Source organism: Perca fluviatilis, chromosome 8 (genome assembly GCF_010015445.1).
Source record: "Perca fluviatilis chromosome 8, GENO_Pfluv_1.0, whole genome shotgun sequence".
In the NCBI taxonomy this organism is placed as follows: domain Eukaryota; kingdom Metazoa; phylum Chordata; class Actinopteri; order Perciformes; family Percidae; genus Perca; species Perca fluviatilis.
In genome coordinates, this window is record NC_053119.1 from 15,341,878 (window position 1) to 15,364,508 (window position 22,631).

The following is a 22,631-nucleotide window of genomic DNA, read 5'->3' on the forward strand; positions in this document are numbered from 1 at the left end:
ATGGTGTAAATAGTTTCAAAAAACGTTAGCTGACATTGTTCAGTTAGCTAGCTCAGAGATTATCGGCTAATGAAATTACTGATTTAGCAGGGCACTGTATCCATGTCACATTCTCATAAGGGGCTGAGTCCCCCCTAAGTCTGATCCTAGAATCGCCCCTGATGTAATAACTACTTATTAGACTACATTTTCACAGTTGCACAGACGCAAAGGGTTGCTGATACAAGTTGCTTTTCTCCATTTCAAGTAATTATAATTAAAAGCTTTGTTGTTGTTTTTTGCTGTCATCTGAGATGCGTGCCTGCAGAGGTTTGGCGAGGTTTAATATCACGTCTAGTCACCTGCCTAGTCTCACACACACACACACACACACACACACACACACACACACACACACACACACACACACACACACACACACACACACACACACACACTACACACACACCTTTCATCGGTAATGCCTCACAGCTTCTTTCCCTCCCGTACTAAACGGTCAGGGAATTAGCTGCCCTATGTGCGCGCACGTGTTAAGCCATGGGTTCCGGGAACGCGCGCGGATTGTCCACCATCTCAGCCCATAGTCAGGCTGTGCACCTCGCGCGTCTTATCATCCACTTCCATAGCGAAGCTTTGATCCTCCACGAGCACTGGTGAGTCCACTTTTTCACTTTTTTTTGTGAAGTGTGATAAGTAGTGCGCACTTGGCCTTCGTCATTTTAACTGTCATTTATATACCCTGCTGTCGGCTTTGACAGGGTCTGTTTAAAAAAATAAATACAAAAAACACTCACTCATTTGTTTGAACTCTAGCTAGCTGCTTGTGTGTAAAGTACCTACTCCATAAACAAAGCTTGACCTGAACTACTGTGTTTAGCATTTCAATCCCCCTGTGCCAAGGTGCTTTTTCTCTCTCCATCTGACCATCTGGGTGCCAACTGTTGCGTCCATGAGCGTTTCATTAAATACATTTGTCGAATAAGCAGCTCCTGACAACTGCTCGTGGATTAATTAGTCAAAATGGAAATGAATTAGTTTGATGTATTGTAGGCTACTCTGCATCACAGCTCCTTTAGGTGTAGCCTACTGGTTAAAGTGAAAGTTTGATGCAAGAACATTTTGCCCTTCGATTCATCACATCATTTCAAGCTAAAGTCTTTGCTTGAGTTGTTGTTGCATTAGAAAGGAGGCAAGCAGCTGTTAAATTTAGCAAATTGTAATCTGCTGTATTACAGGAGAGACAGTATTAAACCGCTCCCCTGTTGCTCTTTGCCACATTAGTATGAGGGTGCAGCTGACTCTCTTGCCTCTGCTGTTGAGCTGTCGGAGAGCTTACAGGCCTTTAAGCCCCGCGCAGAGACGCACACTTGGATGCATTTGCGCGTTCCTCTTGTAGGCTACTTTCTCCAGAGTGAACAGGCAGGAAGGATATACAAAATACCATGATTTAGGCCTTAAAATAAAAGTAGGTAAGGTAGGACATCTAAGTAAAAATTATAACAAGAAAATATAATAAAACAATGTGGTCTATTTATTACCACAGACTAATATTGGACCTCTAGTAAACTTCTATTTACAAGGGAGCCAGTTTGGCAGCATTGAATGGAAAAACTATCATATCTGAGTCTTGCCATGCAAACTCTTTCCCTTCACATAATGACTACATTGCAGAATTTGTTTTGGGCAGAGGTTATGTGCACTTTAACTATCATTTTCTCCTTTATTATGAAAAATATGTCCACTAAAAGTAACAGAAAATAGAAACATTCTTGTAAGCTGCAAGATTGGGAGAACATGTATCATGACTAATACCTCAGTGACTAATGACCACACATGTAGCATGTGGCTAACAGCATATGAGATAAACAAACTCAGACCAATCAATGTTTCTCCAAAAACAACCACAGTTGCACTTATGCACTTACCTGTATAGAACTGTAAAACTTTAAATCACATCTATAACGCTGTCATCTTGGGATGAAAGATAAATCTGAGCGATCATATGAGAGATAAGAAACAAAAACGCATCATTTTGTGTGCACAAAATAATTTTATTTTATTTTTATGTGTAAAATAATTGCTACTTTTACCACCTCAGGTCTTTAAAAATATTCAAATCAAACAATCTGATAATCACTAATTCTTTGGTTGAATTGTTTAAAAATTATGTCCATATTAAGTCCATAACATGTGAAGATGGATTGCAAGTAGACCTCACTTTGTTTTACAAGGGATATAAGACAAAAAGTTTGGAACCACCAATCTAAGTGTCCTAATGGATTTATTACTTAACATCTTTTTGACCTGCTGAACTCTGAGAGACATATTCTCCATTTCCGTCTTAGCTCCGTGTTTACTAACACACAGTAAAACTGGGATTATCCTGATGTGCCTGTGCATATGTAAGGGGATTGATGATTGAAGCCCGCTGTATGTGTGTATGTGTACCCTGTGCATTTTCATGTCTCATTGCTTTCCCTGTGGTGTCTTGGGCGGCTAAAATATGTAGTTTAAACTGTCTTGAAACCACTGCTGAATGCATTCCACTTTCTCTTTCACCTGGAATAACACGGAATGTTGAAATCTGTATGGCCCCTTTACTTTGGTTTATTAAGATAACTGGTAGGCTATATGCGCTAAATAAGGTCAAATAGTGTAGTTTTCACTTCTTACCACCTGATCCCAAGTGACTCAGACCTCAAACTGTATGATTACAGCTAAGAGTAAGATTGACAACACTGCATACATTAATACTGTAATTCAAACATAGCAGCATACATTCCCACTACTTGTTTCAAATCAAAAAAAATTAACAGCATTAAAGCTATAGTGCGTAGTTTCTGTCTCCCCCATGAGGAATTCTAAGTAATGATGACCACACTGTCGGGGCGTCCACATGATACAAGCCTTCTGCGATCGCGCACAAGCCTCCACCCCTCCTCCATGCAGTTGCTAGTATGCAAGGAGGACACGGAGGATTAAAAAAACTTGATGGACTCTTCAGAAGAGGTATTTATCTTCACTCAAGCTTCTGCGTGGGAAAGTCACAGAATGATACAATCTTCTGAACATAGCTAAGAAATATAGAGAGAGTTGTGTGGAGCTGATAGTCTTAATTAGCTTTGTAGGAATTCATTTGGCAATGGCTTGAATGTAACAGACGTTCGTTAATATCAAAAAGTGACGCACTAAAGCTGTAACAGTCAAAGGTGAGAGGTGTGAAATCTGAAGTAATAGTAACAATGTCAGTGTCACTGATGACAACCTGTGACAACCATTAGATGATCTCACAATACGTGAATGTATGTGTCATTAGAGGAAATATGCAGCCTTTGAATGACTGAGGGTCAATCAAAACATGTCACAAAGCTCTCCCACATCAAATGGGACTGACACATGTCCAAGTAATGGTAGGGACAGAAAACACACAGGTAGTGCACCAACCTATCAGGGCTCTATGTAACTTGTAATCATCACTATGCATACGGGTAACAGTATTCTTATCAATTTTGTTGTTTCTGAGCTCGAGGAACAGTTGAGAAACTGAAATGCACATTTTAGGAAGATAATCTGTGTTATTTTGTGCACTTTAAATACGTCTTCCATATTTTATGTCTGTGGATTCAAGCCTGCGGATGTGCTTCTATTCGTGTGAGACTTAACTACTCGGTTTCCTCTTAACACTTCCTTCTTTATCTCCAAAGAATGAGCCCTGTGACAAAATTACCCCAACAGATTGTAAACTGTGCCGCTTGGATTGCAGTGTGAGCTTAATCTGAGCCTACAGCTTCAATTGGGTAAAAAAGAGATGAGACAGCTTAACTTTGGCTCTCAGTCAGTCAGTCTTAAACAGCTACTACTGTGTGTTTTCAATACACGATATTTGAAAGTAAAATTAAAATAAAATTGTATACCCCTAAAATGTATATCGCTGGCTTGAAATATCTAAAAAAAAAATATATATATATTTATATATCTTATCAACACTTCAAAATGAAAGAAAACCTGTTAATTCTAAGAAAAGTGCATCTTATAGGCTATATTAGTGGTTCAAACAAATGGAAGCACATGTATGCTACTAGAAAACATACTTATGAGTTAATAAGTTATAGTTATCTTGATGATAAAAATGCTTAGTAATAAGAAAAAATGTAGGTTGTCCATTTTTTCCCAAGTGGAATAAATGGACTTCTACTAACAGGAAATTCTGTTAATTTTTTTCAGACTTTGCTCTACTGTTTGTTTCTTGAGAATAATTGGGTTGGTTTACATTTAATTCACTTTTCAATGGTCGCAATAAGACATCGCTTAGCTTTAAAGGGTCACAAAAAGATTGGGGACCAATGTTATGATCCTTCTTGGAGCAATGGAAAGTAGCATCTTCTTGGAACTCTGTCTAACCCCTCCCGCTGCCCTTGGGGGCTTCATCCAACCTCTCCCCCTTGCCATCAGGGCTTCATCCAACCCCTCCCCCTGCCCTCTGGGCTCCATCCAACCCCTCCCCCTGCCCTCGGGGCTCCGATACCAAGGGGATAAGCATCTGTCAACATCCCGTAGCTTCTATGGTGTCATTTTGATGCTACCATACCATCACCTCCCGTTAGCATTCCATTGACTGCCATTCATTTTGGCGCCACTTTGACAGCGAATAACTTTACATCTGAAGCATTTAAAGACTCTATTTGTCCATTGTTTATTTCTAAAGAAACACGATTGTGTCATAACCATGGGACTTACTGTCGCACAGTAGAGAAATTACCGTACAGTACAGGAGAAGCTCGCAGGCAGTTTCGACTCACATTAGCTGTTTAGGTTTAATTATTAATGTTAACTAGCATTTTAGTTAGCAATAATTAGCCTGTGCCCATGTTATCTTCTTACATATACCTACACTCTCTGTCTCTGCAAGATTCGGAATGATTGAGATTTCTCTTGGCACAGCTACCAGAAGACTTACAACTTTCAGACAGGTTGCTCACGTCACATCTACGTCGTCTCTCTCAGTTTGCAGCAGCGCAGTAACGCTCAGCCATCACCGGAAAAGTGCTTCTAATATCCTTCACTGGTCTCCGTCCAGAGCAACGGGATCTGTTGGTCCATTTTATATATGTCTATGTCCGATACACACAGAGACGTGCACGAGCACCGCTGCACTGCAATTTTACTTTATGTCTCATTCACCGGTAAGCAAACGCCTAATATTATCATACCAAATGTTTAAAACAAACATGACTACTTTTAGCAATGCGGCAACAACACGCATTAGACTCAGGCTGGAACACAGGAGGGGTAGAGTATGCGCACCAGAGCAAGAAGGCATTTCATTGGTTCTTTCCAAGTGGGCCGCAAAGCAGTGATTGGTGGGCATTTTTACAGTATTATAGCAGCTACAGATGAAATATCTTGGGGTTGTAAAGGGCATTTCAAACAATATATGAGAAAGTGTACCTGTATATTGGAAATAGTACCAACTCTGTCTCTAATGGAACATTTCATTTTTTTTTCAATTACAGCCAGAGCTGCCAGGTCATCCCAACTTATAAATACTGAACTCTTGTTTTTCTTTTCATGTACCAACAGTGATGAAACGGAAAAGAACGTATGCCTGTCACCAAAGAAATGAGTGAGTCGTCGTCCTTTCACTCAGCGACGCTTGTGTCATTGGCCCGATCGCTGTCCGGGCTTGGGCTTGATGCTGCCAATGGAGGCCCTATCACCCCTCTTGACAATGATGAGCCCCCTCCTCCGGTAATGGTTTCCTCAGAATGCTAACACTCACATCCTGAAGCCCTAACAACCTGCAGCAATATGTCAGCTCACGTTTTCACTCCCTGAGCTGACACACAGCATTACCTAGTTGTTATGCTCTTAAAGGGTCAGTGTAACGCTTATCAGTTAAATTTTCTAAGCACAAACGGACATTTGGAAAAACAGAAAAATGGGTTCAAATATCCAATTTGTCATTTTTTTCTACCTTGACAAATTAAAAAATTGGATCTTTAACCTGTTTTTCCAATTTTCTGTTTTTATTCAGAGGATCAGAAATTTAGAAAATTACAAAATTGCGTCTGGGCTCTAATTATTCAATACTGCAATGGTATTCTCTCCCTCTACTTTGCGGAATATGCAGGTCATTAACTGCATATGGACCAAAAAAAACTAAAAACTGATAGACTTTGGGGTCAGAGGTGCTTGCAACTGATGGTTTTGAGTGGGGGGGGGGGCGTAGCTAGGCAGAACGAGGGAGAGAATACCATGGCAGCATTGAATAATTGGAGCTCAGACGCAATTTTATAATTTTCTAAATTTCTGATCCTCTGAAGAAAAACTGAAAATTGGAAAAACAGTTTAAAGATCAATTTTTTTAATTTGTCAAGGCGGAAAAATATAAAAAAATGGATATTGGAAACCATTTTTCTGTTTTTCCAAATGTCCATTTGTGCTTAGAAAATTTAACTGATAAGTGTTACACTGACCTTAAAGGTCCCATGGTTTTTTAACATTAATATGCCTTTCCCCAGCCTGCCTATGGTCCCCCAGTGGCTAGAAATGGCGATAGGTGTAAACCGAGCCCTGGGTATCCTGCTCTGCCTTTGAGAAAATGAAAGCTCAGATGGGCTGATCTGGAATCTTGCTCCTTATGAGGTCATAAGGAGCAAGGTTACCTCCCCTTTCTCTGCTTTGCCCGCCCAGAGAATTTGGCCCACCCATGAGAGAGAGACATCATGGCTTTCAAACGAGCAAAGTGGCAGTTGGTCAAGGCCACACCCCGACCCTCCACCTTACCCCCCTTCCCCTTCCCCTTCGTCCACCTCAATAGCTACAGACAAAGAAATTGCACATCCTAAGGAAAGCTCATTGTGGGACTGGCTCTAGTGGCTGTAATTTTGCACCAATGCTGAATTTCGGGAAAGAGACTTCAGATACAGTATTAGGGGAACACTGAGGTCTATATAAAAGCATCCAAAGAGCACCATGTCATGGGACCTTTAAATTATAGTACTCCCGAAATTCCCTACTTGTAACCCTCATCACTCACCTCATTAATTACCTGTATTTGCTTTTGTGTGTTTGTGTAGGAGTCTGGCATCGATCTAGGCCCTGGGCTTTTTTTTGCCGATGGGAAGAGAAAAGTGGACTACGTCCTCTGCTACAAATACAAAAAAAGGCGGGCATCCAAGGCACGCCTTTCCATTGCATCCAATGGAAGTATACCCTTTTCGATGCCAGGCCGTTGTGAAACGGAAGTAGAGTCTGGGGAGGCAGGTGCACCTGCAGGAGATGAGGAGTCAAAGCTGTCTGAGGAGGAAAAGGCTATAATGAGGGAGGAGTTTGAAGCGGGTCTACTGGAAGCTGGACTACAGCTAGAGCGTGATAAAATGGTGTGTATCTGCTTTTACACTGCTTTCACAATGATTATTTTCCTGCTGTACAGTCCTATAGACATTTATGAGTCAGAGCTGTCCTTAAGTGATTTTGCTGACCACAAATCCTGTGATTGGACGGCTGCCAAACAGGTTAAGGATAAGACTCAGCCATGGACCCCTTAACTGAAAGAGAGATTTTATAATAAATCATGTTTTAATGTTAAACATTGAATTGAAAGCACAGTGAATTCTTAGGATGAACTGTATCTGTGGGTGGCTACCTTAGTGACTACCTTACCTATAGGCCAGTAAGCCTATCATCAATGTGTTTTTTTTTTCATAGATAGGCTGATATATATTTGCTAATAATATGTTGGATTCATGTGAAGTTGAAAAAAGGTTTATAATATGGAGGCCCCCCTGCAGTAACTCTGAGGACCCCCTAAGGGTCCTGAACCCCCTGTTGAAGATCTCTAATGTACAGTATAGTATGCAAGTGTGTTTCTTTTGTTTGTATTCTATATGAGTGTGCACATGCATGTTTGTGTGTGTATGTCTGTGCGTTAAATCAGCTGCTGTTTTGGTGGAGGATTAAGAACGCTGACAGTTAGTGTGAAGCCAAAGGCCAGATTATAGAGCCGTATTAGAGAGTGATCCATTACTCAGTGGTGTCATAACTGTTCCAGTATGTCAAACAATCAAATACGATTCAGAAACTGGACAGTGAAGGATTCATTTGATTACAGTATTTAGCGTTGTGTATCAAGGTATGAATAGGCCCTGTTGTGTTGCTTGTTTGGGCTACAACGTGGGTAAATTGAGTGAGTACAGTTACTTTAAAACATATATGTTTATTTTGTATAATCTCATGTTGAAGCCAAACTGTGGAAATCATCTTCTTTATAGAGGTAAAACTCTGCATCTTTTAATCAAAATTCATCTCCTCAAGGATCTTGATCTGATTTTGTTTTTATTTATATTTTCCTTACCTTTAACATTTTAATAACTTCTGATCAGAATAAGAGTAGCTTGACAGTAGTACAAAGTCTGGTGATAGATTTTAATGCTACCACCAGAAAATTCATATTATCATTAGAGGTGTAGCAGTTATTGTTTTAGCCCGTGCATTTGTATCTGCCTTCCACAAAAGTCATTACACTAATTGTAATGGGCAGGTTGTAATTTAGTGGTTCAGAAGCTCGGTGATAGCTTGTCACTTTTCACATGATCAAAATTGATGACATCAGGTACCATTCCCAACATAATCTGTACTAAGTTTCAATACTTTGGAGGATTGGGAGGTTCTGGACTTGAAATAATGGGATTCCCTACAAAACAGCCTCATTATAACACAAAGTAGCATACTTACAGGTTTAGGAAAGGCTCATCTGGCTGCCTCAGGACAAGTACCAGGAGCACTTGCATGCAAAGACAAATGGAAGTGAAGAAGACAGATACAAAGTTTAACTATCCATAGAGGCCTGTAATCCAAATCTAATTTGGCAGGTTATGTTATGAAGTTATGGATATAGGGTTTTTTCTGTTAAAATTTCACATTAATCTGTGTGTTTATGTGCAGAGGGCAAATTGCATATGGGTTATTCGGCTGCACATCCCATGGCCAACACTCAGTCGAGAAGCAGAGCTTCAGAAGATCAAAGTTGCTGTGAAAAAGGTCAGCAGTAATATACACACCCTGGTCCTTAATATTCTAGTTTTATGTAACATGTTTGCAGAAGATTAATTTGGGTGCACATCACAATCCCAAAGTCTAAGGAGTTCTACAGAAAGCTGTATAACGTGACAGGATAGGTGGGTAGTGATATGACAGACATGTGTAAGGTGTTGGATACAACATAGTGTATTGCATTACATCTGACTGTTTCCATGTATGTTTCCATCAAACAGAAGTGTGAATTGCGGAAACGGATGGGCATTGCTGGGATGTGGGATTCCATTATTGGCAAATTCAACATACCGTTTCAACCAGACGTCCCTGACTTTGACATCCACAGAGACTCACAGACACGCGTCCACTTCAAAACCCTCAAACACCATTTTATCAGAGACAAGCTCCACCTGTGAGTACCCGGACTGTCACGCTCACATGCATAGTGGAATGGTATCAAAACACTAACCCACTTTAGAAGTTGCCCTTGGCTGGGGACACACGCCTTTCAGTTCAGACATGGTCAGTGATTTAGATAACACCCTACTATCTAAATCACCTGCAGGCTGTCTGCTTTCATCATCCTTATCATAACATGGTGGAGCTTTCACATTAATTACATTTTTACTGTTTACACTACTGAAATGTTACTGGGACACAACAACAAGTGACAAGATAAGCGTAACAGTAACAGTAACTTCTTTAGCATGGCCGAATTATTTGATTAGACAAACAAAAAAACACTTTAATTTTGGAAATGTGAAATCCATAATTTTGGTGAACAAGTCTATTGTTAATATTAAGTCTGTGACTGCTTCTTGTCATTTACTGCAGGTACGACATCAAGTCAACAGACACTGTATTCGACAACGCAACACGCAGCAGAATAGTGAGTCCAGAATCTTATATTATATAATATAATTTTCTATTATGAGGAATATTTAGGATATGTATTTGAGCTCACACACAATTTGGACTGTGCTTTGTTTGTGTCTAGGTGGCTGAGATTATTTCACGCACTACCTGCAGACAAACTTGCCAAACCACTGGTGAGGTCTAACTTTTGCATTGGTTTTATGCTCCTTTTTCATACCGTTCATAAGCTTGCTGTTAGTCAAATTTCATGCTGCCGGTTTCCGTATGCTATCAGTCACAAAACTCTATGTGTCCATGACACTGTGTTGTACTTTGTGTCATAAGGCATCAGCTCATTATTGGCTCGGGGTGTCTACGACTCTGCCTTCCCTCTGCATGATGTGAGTATTACAGAAATAACACTGGACAATGTGAAAATATATTTGTGTGTGCTACATCTACTGTACACAAAGGACTTTATTGTGTCGTCCAGGACAGGTTAGTCAATATATTTACAGTATGAACGTTTATGGAAGTGCGGAAAAAGGGACAATCTGAACAATTTTATTGGAAAAATACTTTTCCAAGCCCTAAACTGCCATTATGATTATGCATAAAATGTGGCATACTGTTAGGCAGTGTATCTCTATAGAAAGAGATGTTAACTTTTTTTTCTTTAGGGGTCATTCACAAGGAGAGGACGAAAGGATCAGCGAAATGACAGACAGGTGAGTTGAGTTGCCTATAATGGGTCTTTGACAAAGTGTTTGCAAACTTCCTAGCAGTTAGGTCACGACTGCTCTGTATTTCATGACCTTTAATTTGTCATCTACTAGCTTGATCTTTGTGAGTTGATTCTGAAAGCAGTGACGAGCGCTCTGACACGAAGCAGGGTTCAGTTCAAAAATGTTCTGAAGTTTAATGAAACACACAAGAGTGTATATTGTCAGTCACATATTGCTCCAGTCATTTTGATGACGTGAGAGTAGATAAATAAGAAAGCATCACCGGAGCAAAGGAGGATGGTTCAAGGTTGGGTTCACACAGTTCAATTGTGCCAGGTAGTGAAGCAGGTGCTACTAATCATGAGACAAGGTCAGATGAAAAAGGCTAGTTTCAGAGAGTACATCATCTTGTAGTATATGTGATGGTTATGGATTCAAATCTCTGGCATGACAGTTGAGCCTTAGGACGGTTACACACTGCCTGCGTGGCGTGAGCGTGGCGTTTCTGTTGCATGTCAGCTGCGTGTCAGCTGCGTGGATTTTTCTGTGTCTTTACACACCAGAAACGTGTATGACACGGTGCTGCTGCTGCTGCTAGCCTTGTCTGGACACATGTATGCGTGTTTCCCATTGATAAAGTGAAATATCATGTTAAACATAAATAGATACTGTTTTGATTACAGCAAAGACAACGTCGGCAGTATTGACGGCAAAATAGGCTACAGAATATTTTGTTCTGTATTGACAGGTGCAATATTAGAAAATACAAATTTTTTTAATTACATTTATATCTGCATTTATATCAAAACCTAGAGATTTTCAAACATCAACATGTCATTTATTAATATGTATTCGTGTCTAAACAACATATAAACATCTTTTCCTATTCTATTTTGCCTGGAAATGCTTCCAACACGCTTGCGTGTCGCGTGAAAAAATAGGCGTCGGTTCTATTTCTAGCAGGCACGCATTTTCAGCGCGGCTCGAGCCTTGCCTGAGACGCGCGTGTCAGGCAGGCAGTGTGTAAGCTCTAACCTGTTAACATGGGAGCCGAAATATAAACGGACACGCCACGCAGCTGACACGCTCGCGCGACGCATCCAGTGTGTAACCGGCCTTAGACCTGTCAGACCTCCCTCAGTCCCATGGGAAGTGTAATCTGCAAACGTAAGGGAGTACTACTACATTTGTGAAAAAAGTTGTATAAAGCCTTTTGTGGCTCCTGAGGGAGTTGCTGAAAATCTGAAGAAATTGCCTCAAGTGATTCACTTGGGGGAAAAAATCTGATTGTGCATTGTCAAATTAAATGTAATTGTAGAACTGGTGTACATTTATGTGAATAAATCAGCCTATTTCCTACAGTATATTAATAATCTAAAGTACCTGTCATTAACTTGTGTTACTCTTGTGGCGTGTGCTCGGATGTCTTCCAGCTCCTCCATGAAGAATGGGCTAACTATGGAGTCATGCATAAATACCAGCCTGTGGACCTGATCAGGTAGAGCAGTTAGTGACAACACAAATAAAAGTCTAGTTATAGCTATAGTTTGAGACTGCAATGTTCATTACAGCCACTAACACCAAACTGACCAGACTGAACAAATATACTGATGATTTTGCTTTTCGTACCAGTGTGGCTAAATACATAAAGATTCTCCTAACGGTGATGCCAGAGAAAATGCTATGGTGTTGTTAAAACACTTTGGCCTGAGAGTAGTTAAAGATGAAAGCTTATAGAGGGTCTACAATAGAAAGGATCCACAAGTCACTATTTGGCAAGGCCCTATAATGGACTAAAAAGTTGGTTAGGTGAAGGTTTTGACATGATGGTGACACTAGACTTCATGTGGCCTGTAGCTGGGAAGATAGTGCACCAGAGCGGCTAGTGGGGTAAAAATGTAAATCTGTAAACCTGCAAACCCAGGCAGCTAGTTGATACATTGGAATTTTCTTAACAGGAAGTACTTTGGAGAGCAGATTGGGTTGTATTTTGCCTGGCTGGGTGTTTACACTCAGCTCCTCATCCCTCCCTCAGTACTGGGCATCATTGTCTTCCTGTACGGCATATTCACTGTGGATGACAATGTGCCAAGGTAGGCAGATACAAAAAACTCTTCAAACTTATATATGCTCATTAAAAGCACATTATAGTATTACCATACATGTGCTTTTCTTTGTGTTGTTCAGCCAGGAGACATGTGATGACAACCTGAACATCACCATGTGTCCACTGTGTGATGTAGTGTGTGACTACTGGCGTCTGAGTACAGTGTGCTCACTGGCCCGAGCGTCATACCTGTTCGACAATGGAGCCACTGTCCTCTTTGCCATTTTCATGTCTCTGTGGGGTAGGTATACATTCTAATGTGCTTTTCTGATCACGTTACGGCAGGTTTATGTCAGTAGACAGTCAGTGTTTATTTTTTTATTTTTTTAAAGCCAATTATTTTAGGAATATTTCAATATTCCTTCTGTGTGTCTTGTAGCTGCTTGTTTCCTTGAGCACTGGAAAAGGCGACAGATGTGTCTGAAACATATGTGGGACCTGACGAGCTTGGAGGATGAGGAGGTACAAAAATACATTCAAGAATTCTGTACTGTGCAATAAACATACATTATTATAGAATGGACTCAGTCAGATCCTTTTACTGATTTGCCACTATGAGTATGAATCTTTGAGTCTATCTTTTAAACTTTCTGTTTTCATAACTCCCGTGTGTTAAAGTGCCAAGTCAATAAGGATGAAGGTGTTAGCCTCGTGACCCAGGTCAAACATGACGACAGTTGTGGTTTGCCTTGCAGATTATCGTTTGTGTCAGAACAGTGTCCTCCCCCTAACACACACATGCACATATACACATGGCCACCAATGCATCAACGCCACTCTTTACCCTGTAAAAGGCTGTAATGGGATTGGTCTCTTCTTAAAACAGTGCACTTGCTGATGACACAGCAGGGAAACAACACAATCACGTAACTCTCTCTCTCCCCTCTCTCTCTCTCTCTCTCTCTTTCATGTATTTCTGTCTCTGCTGCCTGAAGGAGCGAGTCCAGGTGGGCAAGTTTCTATGCCTATTAAACGTACCCACAATCTGGTTTAAGAAGCTGTATTATTAATGTCTTTCATTTCATAAATTCAAAAAATGTTAGGCTATTTATTGGAATATATATAAGCAGTTGAAAATCAGATACATTCTGTAGCTGTAACTGCTGTCTGAAGCTACCGTACTGTAAAGTTGTGATATAAGGATTTCTGTCTCGGCGGTTGTGATCCGTTACTTTTGTTGCTGTCCCATGTGTTTTAACGTGTGCATGTGTGTGCTGCAGGAGGAGCTGAGGCCTGAATATGAAGAAGCTGTACAGGAGAAAAAAGATAAGGTTAAAGCAACGTCTAAGAAGAAGGTATTGTACCTGAGTGTGTGTTTTTGTGTGTTTCAGGTACAATTTCTATGACTAAATTGACAAGTTTTTAATGACAAATGTTTCTTATTTTGTTTGTTTTTTACTCTGTTGCAGTTAATTCATGCTGGGGAGGGCATAGATGGAGAAAAAGACCAGATGCTGGCCTCGCAGGTAGGTTTCACTGCATCAACACATCCTCATACCTACTGAAAGAACATTATGTGGACAGAGTTGATTGGAGGAGAGGGCGGGGCTGTTATACTGAGGTGATTTACACTTGCTTCATCCTGAATGCTAACACAGATCTCACTTATTCGATTCCATTACACTCAGTGAAGGTAAACAACGTTGTCAATACAAGCAAATATTACTGCCCGTCTAAGTTTTTCATCTCCAGTAATGTTATTACAAACTAACTCTGTATGAGTTTATGTCGATGCACAAAAAGGAAACTCCCTTCAACTACAGTGGGTGGTTGAGTCCAAAGCTGCTTACCTGCCTGAGATTAGCCCAGATTACTGTTGGAGAGAAAAAAGGGAGGAGGGAGAGGAAGAAGGGGAGGGGAGGAGATTTCTGCACCTGCCAGACAGAAAACATAAAGTGTGTGTGCAGAACATGTATTACTGCATATCACATACTGTACATGCATTAAAGCTTATATCAAATATGTGTGTGTATGTATGTGTGTGTGTGTGTGTGTGTGTGTGTGTGTGTGTGTGTGTGTGTGTGTGTGTGTGTGTGTGTGTTTACACATGTAATATGCATGTTTTTCTTGACAGCAGGAACCAGACTCCCTGGATATTGAGGATCACCTGTCGGGTTATCTCATCAATGTGTCTACCTTACTACTACTGGTACTGCTTTCACATCACACAGTATTCTATGATCACTGTCCATTTTTGTGAGGCATCAGGCATTTAACAGAAATCAGCAGTTTTATCCTTCCAGCAAAATGTTTGTGAATTTATCTACATAAATTCTTCCCTGTTTGCCATATTATATCCATTCATGTCTCATTCATTTAGTGTCAACAGTACTGACCCTAAATTTGTGCTAAGCAACGTTTTTTATTATTTAAACAATTCACTTTACTCCAGATATTACATACCAAAATAAAAATAACAGAAAGATAAAACAATCATAAGAGAGAAAGGAGGAAGAAAAAGATAAATAAATATGTGCCAAATCTTAAAAAAGACACTGTCACGATAAAGAATTGTCATGAAAGAAAACAAATATTCTTCAATACCAGAGTCTTGTCATCTAACTTTTTAACGTTGTGGGTGTGTGTGTTGTGTGTGTTCAGATCTTCGTAACCTTCTCGGCAGTGTTTGGGGTGGCAGTTTATCGCATCTGCATGTTAAGTGTGTGGTCCATGAACCCTGATCCTGAAGCCAAGGCCAGCGTGAGGATGACCGTCACCACCACAGGCATCATTCTAAATATGCTGGTCGTTCTGGTGTTGGAAGAAGTCTATGGAGCGATCGCTGTGTGGCTGACTGAACTGGGTATTAAAATATAATGCTGTTACAGAGTAAAGGGTTAAATAGGGAAGCCTTACAACTCACAGTTAGCTTAGCTCTGCTGTGTTATATCTGAACAAACAAACATTTGTAAAGTAAAGAAAGTAAAAAGATTTCAGCTTGAAAGGCCATGTTACTGATTTAGAAAGCACGCTTACTGCGATTGAAAAATAGTATTATGAGCAAGTGTGCCTAACATGATGTGTTTACATTGTTTCTCCTATCCAATAGAACTTCCTAAGACAAAGGAAGAGTTTGAAGAGAAGCTGATCTTTAAGTCTTTCTTCCTCAAGTCCATGAATGCCTTTGCACCTATTTTCTATGTGGCCTTCTTTAAGGGCAGGTGTGTGTATCATAAAATCTTACTTCTCTCACTTACCATTGTCCTTCTTTACTCCTTATCATGTGACTTGGTCCTCTCTTTATGCAGGTTTGGTGGGCGGCCTGGCGATTATGTTTACGTCTTTGGAGACTATCGCATGGAGGAGGTATGTTCAGTTATACACAATGAGTTGTTAGGGTTCATTTGTATGTTATGTACAGTAAATGTGTATCTGTGACTTGAGTAAATGTGTGTTTTTTTTCCACAGTGCGCTCCACCAGGCTGCCTCATCGAATTGTGCATCCAGCTAAGCATGATCATGCTTGGAAAGCAGCTTATCCAAAACAATGTGTTCGAGGTTCTCATACCGTATGTATATACAGAGATTTTTTACTTCTGCATACATACATTTCTCGCACAAGTGCTTCATTGACTGAATTTCTAATCTTTCCTCTGACTTTATCCTCTGTTTTCTTTTGCAGTAAGCTAAAAAAGATGTACAGAACAATACAGGAAGAAAAAGTAAAAAAGAGAGCAGCAGAAAATGAAGAGAATGACACGGAAGAGAAGAGACCAAAGCAACAATATGACAAAGATTACACCCTTGAACCCTTTGAAGGCGTGACCCCAGAGTACATGGAAATGAGTGAGTCTCTTGCTCGCTCTTTTAATCATTGAATCACTCACTACTGCAAACACAATATAATGATTTAACTGTGTGTGTGTGTGTGTGTGTGTGTGTGTGTGTGTGTGTGTGTGTGTGTGTGTGTGTGTGTGTGTGTGTGTTAATATTTACAGTAATCCAGTATGGGTTTGTGTCTCTGTTCGTTGCCTCCTTCCCGCTGGCGCCAGCGTTCGCTCTGCTTAACAACGTCATAGAGATTCGCCTCGATGCTGCAAAATTTGTCACTGAGATTCGACGGCCTGATGCTGTGAGGTGTAAAGACATAGGTACAGATGATGAATGAGAGCATGTCCACTCTGTCAGGCTCTGTGTGAATGTGAAACAAGCTATCCTGGAACTTTTAATCACTTTATTTTCCTTTACTCCATTCTGCCCCTCTGTCTGTCTGTCTGTCTGTCTGTCTGTCTGTCTGTCTGTCTGTCTGTCTGTCTGTCTGTCACTTTTACACAATAACACACACCATACACACACACAAACATGCACGTGCACACACACACACACACACACTTACTTTTACCTATTTGTCTCTTTTCATGCACATGCTATCTCCAGGGATTTGGTACAACATTCTCTGTGGAATCAGCAAGTTCTCTGTCATTACCAATGTAAGTGTGTGTGTATATGTGTGTATGTGTGTGTGTGTGTGTGTGTGTGTGTGTGTGTGTGTGTGTGTGTGTGTGTGTCTGTGTGTGTGTGTCTGTGTGTGTCTATGTCTACTGTGCCCATAACCTTTGACCTCTGGCAGAGAGTGTCTTACTAAAGTAAACTACATACTAAAGTGATGTGCACAACAATTTACTTTAAGTCTTAAACACTGACATCTCTGTAAGTTTGATGTTTCAAGTTAAAAGTTTTTCTGTGAAATGTACTTTTATTTCATGTGTTAATGTGTTTTTTGTTCAAAAAACAAAATGTTTACAATCACTGTTTCTCACCAAAACACAGTGTGTGTATCATAACAAATGTGGTAAATGCATTTACCTTATCATAAAACATTTGCAAAGCAGCTTTTTGAATAGTTTGCGTGAGTGAATTTATGTTTTTCTATTGGCCCTTTTGGCTGAGCCAAACCATGCCGAAGTGATTTGTGTTTCCATTACTAGTTTTAGCGTGTCAAGCCACACCTGAGATGGACCTTCTCGGAGTTCCAAAACTCGCCCGACTCAGAAAACACACCTGCGGGTGGCCCTGTTGTAATGGTAATGCAAATCCCAGCCGTGCTGTGCTGATGCACCGAGCCAAGTCAAGCAAAGCCAAGCTAAGCTAGCACATGTGTATAGAAAACCTGTTTCTTTCATGTTTGCTAGCTGGCAGTCTTCTTCTCCCTTGCCTTTGTTGGTTCATTGCTACACTTCTTTATACATTACCACCGCCAACTGTCTATCAGTGGAGTAGTGTACCTACCGGTGGGAGCAACGTGTATCGCATCACAAAACTGGGACTACTCGTTAAAACATTTCTCTATAGCGCTACTAGTGGTCAGAAATTGCATAGGGTAGCTTTAAAGATGCAGTAGGTAAGACTTTTAAAACTAACTTTCTGTCATATTTGCTGAAACTGACCCTATGTTCGAGTATAACTACATGAAGCAGGTAATTAAAAAAGAAATCTTGCTCCTCTGGCACCACCTACAGCCTGTAGTGTGATTTGCAAAAATCCACAGCTCCCTGTTCAGATGCTCCAATTAGGGCCAAGGGGGAGGGGATGTCTAACTGTGTGTCAATCACTGCTCATGCATTCATTCTCCCTTGTGGGGGGAGGGGCTTAGGAGACCGTTTTGGGCTTTAGCAGAAAGCGGGGAGGGACTGAGAAGTTGTTGATGTTCAAACTTTTTGGCTAAGTCCTGGATCTTCACAATCCTACCTACAGCACCTGTCTGAGTCTGCCTCAATGATTCTGGGTACTGGGTTGAGGCAGTGAGCTGTTTCCTGTTGTACAAAACAGGTCTTTTGGTTTGATCTCTCAGTTGTACTGTAACATTAATGTAGGTGTTGTGGGTAGATAATATCATTGATGTAAAAATATTTGTATGAATGGAAGTTTTAATCTATACAGTTGAACATAGGTGATAACCAGTCGATGTGCCAGCAGTAACTGGTACATGATGACATATCATAATACGGTATTGTCATTTCCACTCCTTTGTCTTCTCAGGCATTTGTCATCTCCTTCACGTCAGAGTTTGTTCCACGAATGGTTTACCAGTACATGTACAGTGTAAATGGCACCATGAATGGCTACACAGAGCACTCACTGTCCTACTTTAATGTCAGCAACTTCTCACCGGGCAGTGCACCCACCACCACCCTGATCACCGGAGTCTCTATGTGCAGGTTAGACTCTTTTAACCTTGACCTTTAAATCCTTGAGCCCAGCAGCTTAATGCTTACTTTACCTAAATCCCAAACTTGACTTGAGTTTTCAGAAACTGTAAACTCTGGGGTTTATAGCAGGGATTTTACTGAGGCAAATTTCTTTCACAATTACCAGATATTTTTCTCTTATTGTTAACGCTATCACGTTCCTCTACTCATGTTGCTCAAAATATTTTTAAATCTGTGTTTTCGTTTCTGGCCAACTGGCCTACAGAACCTTTATCTTCCAGGTATGAATTTTTTTTTTACAATTGTGCTTATGTTAATGTCAGTCTACATAGTAGTGTCTGACCTTCAAGTCTTTCTTTCTCAAATCCATTAACACCATTGCACCTTATAGCAGATGCCTTTTTTCTTGCTTCACTCATTTTTCACCATTGTCTTGTCTTTAGTGCTGGCACATACTTAATATTATAGATAATTAGCGATATGCCAAACCAACTTTTCTCTCCTCATACTGATTCTGATACGTCAACTACTGTAAGAACTCATTGGGAACATTTTTATCAGGTAACATGAGGCCAGAGATAGCTATGGTGCTAGTCTGAAGCCCACTGGTACTGAATCTAATCATCTGATTTTACCCGATACCAAGCCAGCGGAGCAGCCTCTATGGGTAGATTGGCGGATTGTAAAGACCATGGACTTTCTTTATGCAGTAAATTAAACCTAGAAAACCTAGAAATATTTTATAATAAAAAAAGATGGATGATCGTTTAACTATAGCAGCATTAACTCCAAGCGTACTCTTTCGATGTAATTATACATTGCAAGAAAAAAAAATTCTTGTCTTTTCCCCAACAGAACTTTGCCATGTTCCTCAGCATGTTGGTGGCTTGGATGATCCCAGATGTACCGCGATCTCTGCGGGAACAGCTGAAGAAAGAGAACATGATGCTGATGGAGTTTCTGCTAAATCAAGACCAAGAAGCACGTACCAAATCTAACCCCTCAAAACGCTCCAATTCCTGCTTCCCCGCCATTGTTGTGATGGAGGCCCCACAGGAAGAACAAGAGATGAAGCAAATAGAGGAGGAGGAAGAAAGAGTTAAGATCGATCTGGATGAACCAAGAAGGAGCAGTGACAGTGATCCGGAGCTTGGGAAGTCATTTGAGGAAGTTGAAGAAAATAGACAGTTAGAGCGAGGAGGTGAAGAAGAAGATGAGGGTGGAGAGGTAGAAGAGGGAGAAAAGGAAAAAGATGTAGAAGTGAATGAAGAGGTTGGAATGGGGGATAATGAGCAAGAGGTAGGAGAAGAAAAAGATGAAGCAGAACAAATAAAAGAAGAAGAAAAGAAAGTTGAAGAGAAGGCAGTTGAGAAGGAAAACTTTACTGTTGATCTGGATGCCTTCATGAGCGAGCTGGGCCTGTTAGGTGAGAGGAGAAAACGTAATGTATACGTCGTCTACTTTTCTGTTTTGGGCTTTGAATCTTCAATTTGCACTACATGTTTTATCATGTTTCATCTTTCCTCCAAGTAAAGTAATGTTATCTTGTTTGTGTTATGTGATACATTTTTCTGTTTCTTGTCACGTAGATGAGGAACCCTCATCGTGCACAGCTAGAGATACAGAGCTTCCCCGCTCGGAGTCCGAACAGGAGTACCAGAAAGACCAAGAGCCTCAGTCTCGTCGATCATCTAAAGGAGGCTCATCCCAGAGTCTGAAGGGCTCCAGAGCAGAAATGACAACGTCAGATATTGACACTAGGCCCTTCTCACTAATCGCTCCTCCACCCAGAGAGCCAGGCTCAAGGGCGAAGGCCCGCTGCTCCACCCTGCCTTCTCGCCACAAAGGGGCTGAGGCTTGTTACAGTCTGCCACGGCCCAGCCACTCCACCAGCCTCACCAGGTTCCAGCAGGCAGCCACACTTATTCCCCTGCTTCCACTGGGCTCCTCATTATCAGCCTCATCCAATCCACTCTCTGCCCCTCTCACACCTGTGTCACCATCATCTCCGCATCCCACAGAGTTCCCATCAGCCCAAGAGCCCAAAGCCCCCAGTGAACTATTCGTGCTGAAAGGCCCTCCGGCTCAACAGCCCCGCTCCAGGGTCAAAGCCCGGAGCTCCACGCTGCCTCCACGACAAAGAGCCCCTGGTCCTGAAGAGCACTCCACCAAGCCTAGCTATTCCACCAGCTTTACTAAGCTGGAGGATGGCATCCCCCCTTCCCCCAGTGAACTGAAGCGCAACATGCCAATATGAGAAGAGCTAGGTGGCAAGGGAAAGGGACAGAGGTTGGCAGAGGGAGGGGGAGGACTATCCAGATTAGCCTCTCCCGTCTGTGCCTGGAGCCTCACCTCCATCTGTCCTCCCTTTCTGGATACATAATACCTGGGGTCTGAAGGAGACCATCCAGATAAACGGAATGTCCTTTTTATCCTCTTAATCTTCATTGTTTTTACCACTCGGGTTTAGGCCTGACCCTGACAAGGCGAGTGCTGGACAATTCAGAGAAAGACTGCTCTGAAACTCTCCCTGCCATGCCTGTAAACAATACCACAGGAACTTTAACTCTTTCTATTCCATATTTTTTTGTTTTTTTGTTGGTTTGTTTTCACAGCTCAATAGCCCCTGCTCCTTTGTTATTTTTAGTCCCACACATGTACATGTATATACAGCACAGCTAGTATCAACACTAGTATCAACATTTATGCTTGTAGATCTACTGTTTATTTTTAGAGGTTTTGATATATATATATATAAATGATTTATTTATATTTAAAATAAATTATAATAAAAGAAGGACATACTTTTGATTTCTGTTTTTTCCTTCTGAATTCTCAAAGGTTGTTTTATGTTGCATTTCAGTCTTGTTATCTTTGCCACAAGGGCTACGATTACTGACAGCAAAGGTGACAATTGTATTATATTATATTAATTGTATTGGGTATTATATTTAAACTATACTATTATAGTTTATGTGAAGAAATGACCCATATTCAGCTTATATAAGAGATGTCAGATAACATCATCTCTTTTTTAGAGATGGCAAGCTGAACAAAGTTGTTAACACGAGACTAAAACACACAACACAACAGTCATAACTTGTCACTAGTAAATCCTAATTGGGAGATGATGACAGTATCAACACTGATAGGCCTATTGTGTTGTCTCTGTTGCTCCCTCTCTGGTGTATGATGAAACACTGAGAAAATATTCAGTGTATTGTATTTTAATATGGATACTCAAAGATGTGTTGCTTTACTTTCATAGCCCTCTGAAACCTGACATTTGTAATGTTCTGCTGCAAAAGTATAAAAAAATTGGAAATTCCAATTTTCCTTATAGAAAATGAGCAGGGAAAAAGTTAATTGTAAGGTCTTTTAATTTGTATTGATATATTTGTTATTAACACAGGCAGCTATTTATGCAGAGTGATGTTTTACTCTCTTTCTTTGTGTGTGAAAGTTCCTTTTTAACCTGCACTGGCTCCTCCTCGTCTGCCCCACCACTGAATAGAGCTTTTGTGGGGGCTTTGCAGCATTCCACGGGAATTCTTGCAGGTGAGGGTACGCAAACTATTTCACACTGAAATGACTGCTGCAGGTTAACATTTACAGCTGAAAATACAAAATGCTTCATAGGCAAGTTAGGGGTGTCCAGTGCTGAGCTAACCTTACCTTAAAGGACTTGCTGCAACTTCCAGGGTGTGATAACAAGAGCAGACAGAGTGGGAGGGAAGGATCCCATTGTTTCTATCCAGG

General features: G+C 40.8%; 2 protein-coding genes across 3 annotated transcripts; both read left to right on the forward strand.

Moving 5' to 3' along the window:
- Positions 1 to 519: 519 nt before the first annotated feature.
- Positions 520 to 18,993, forward strand: LOC120564592 (anoctamin-2-like). 2 transcript variants are annotated; one of them, XM_039809722.1, is made up of 25 exons: positions 520 to 653; positions 5,581 to 5,748; positions 7,080 to 7,382; positions 8,947 to 9,042; positions 9,276 to 9,448; positions 9,871 to 9,925; positions 10,034 to 10,085; positions 10,237 to 10,292; positions 10,572 to 10,619; positions 12,050 to 12,114; positions 12,575 to 12,709; positions 12,804 to 12,964; positions 13,103 to 13,185; positions 13,659 to 13,670; positions 13,944 to 14,018; positions 14,133 to 14,189; positions 14,798 to 14,872; positions 15,325 to 15,526; positions 15,773 to 15,884; positions 15,972 to 16,029; positions 16,132 to 16,232; positions 16,346 to 16,509; positions 16,662 to 16,814; positions 17,101 to 17,153; positions 18,703 to 18,993. In XM_039809722.1, the coding sequence occupies exons 2-25, from the start codon at positions 5,602 to 5,604 to the stop codon at positions 18,907 to 18,909; spliced, it is 2,643 nt and encodes an 880-aa protein (XP_039665656.1). In that variant the 5' UTR covers positions 520 to 653; positions 5,581 to 5,601; the 3' UTR covers positions 18,910 to 18,993. The 2 variants fall into 2 exon arrangements, with proteins under 2 accessions (XP_039665656.1, XP_039665657.1); XM_039809723.1 differs by having other exon boundaries at positions 14,801 to 14,872.
- A 283-nt stretch (positions 18,994 to 19,276) lies between these two features.
- Positions 19,277 to 21,608, forward strand: LOC120564593 (uncharacterized protein DDB_G0284459-like). The gene is made up of 2 exons (XM_039809724.1): positions 19,277 to 20,298; positions 20,462 to 21,608. The coding sequence occupies exons 1-2, from the start codon at positions 19,737 to 19,739 to the stop codon at positions 21,127 to 21,129; spliced, it is 1,230 nt and encodes a 409-aa protein (XP_039665658.1). The 5' UTR covers positions 19,277 to 19,736; the 3' UTR covers positions 21,130 to 21,608.
- The last annotated feature ends 1,023 nt before the right edge of the window (positions 21,609 to 22,631 follow it).

Bases quoted from the DNA above. Each gene is read 5' to 3' on its own strand.
- LOC120564593 (XM_039809724.1), top strand. From the start codon at position 19,737: ATGTTCCTCAGCATGTTGGTGGCTTGGATGATCCCAGATGTACCGCGA. The intron at 20,299-20,461 runs GTGAGAGGAGAA...CTTGTCACGTAG, and splicing joins GAGCGAGCTGGGCCTGTTAG to ATGAGGAACCCTCATCGTGC.
- LOC120564592 (XM_039809722.1), top strand. From the start codon at position 5,602: ATGCCTGTCACCAAAGAAATGAGTGAGTCGTCGTCCTTTCACTCAGCG. The intron at 12,115-12,574 runs GTAGAGCAGTTA...TTTTCTTAACAG, and splicing joins CAGCCTGTGGACCTGATCAG to GAAGTACTTTGGAGAGCAGA. The intron at 17,154-18,702 runs GTAAGTGTGTGT...TTGTCTTCTCAG, and splicing joins AGTTCTCTGTCATTACCAAT to GCATTTGTCATCTCCTTCAC.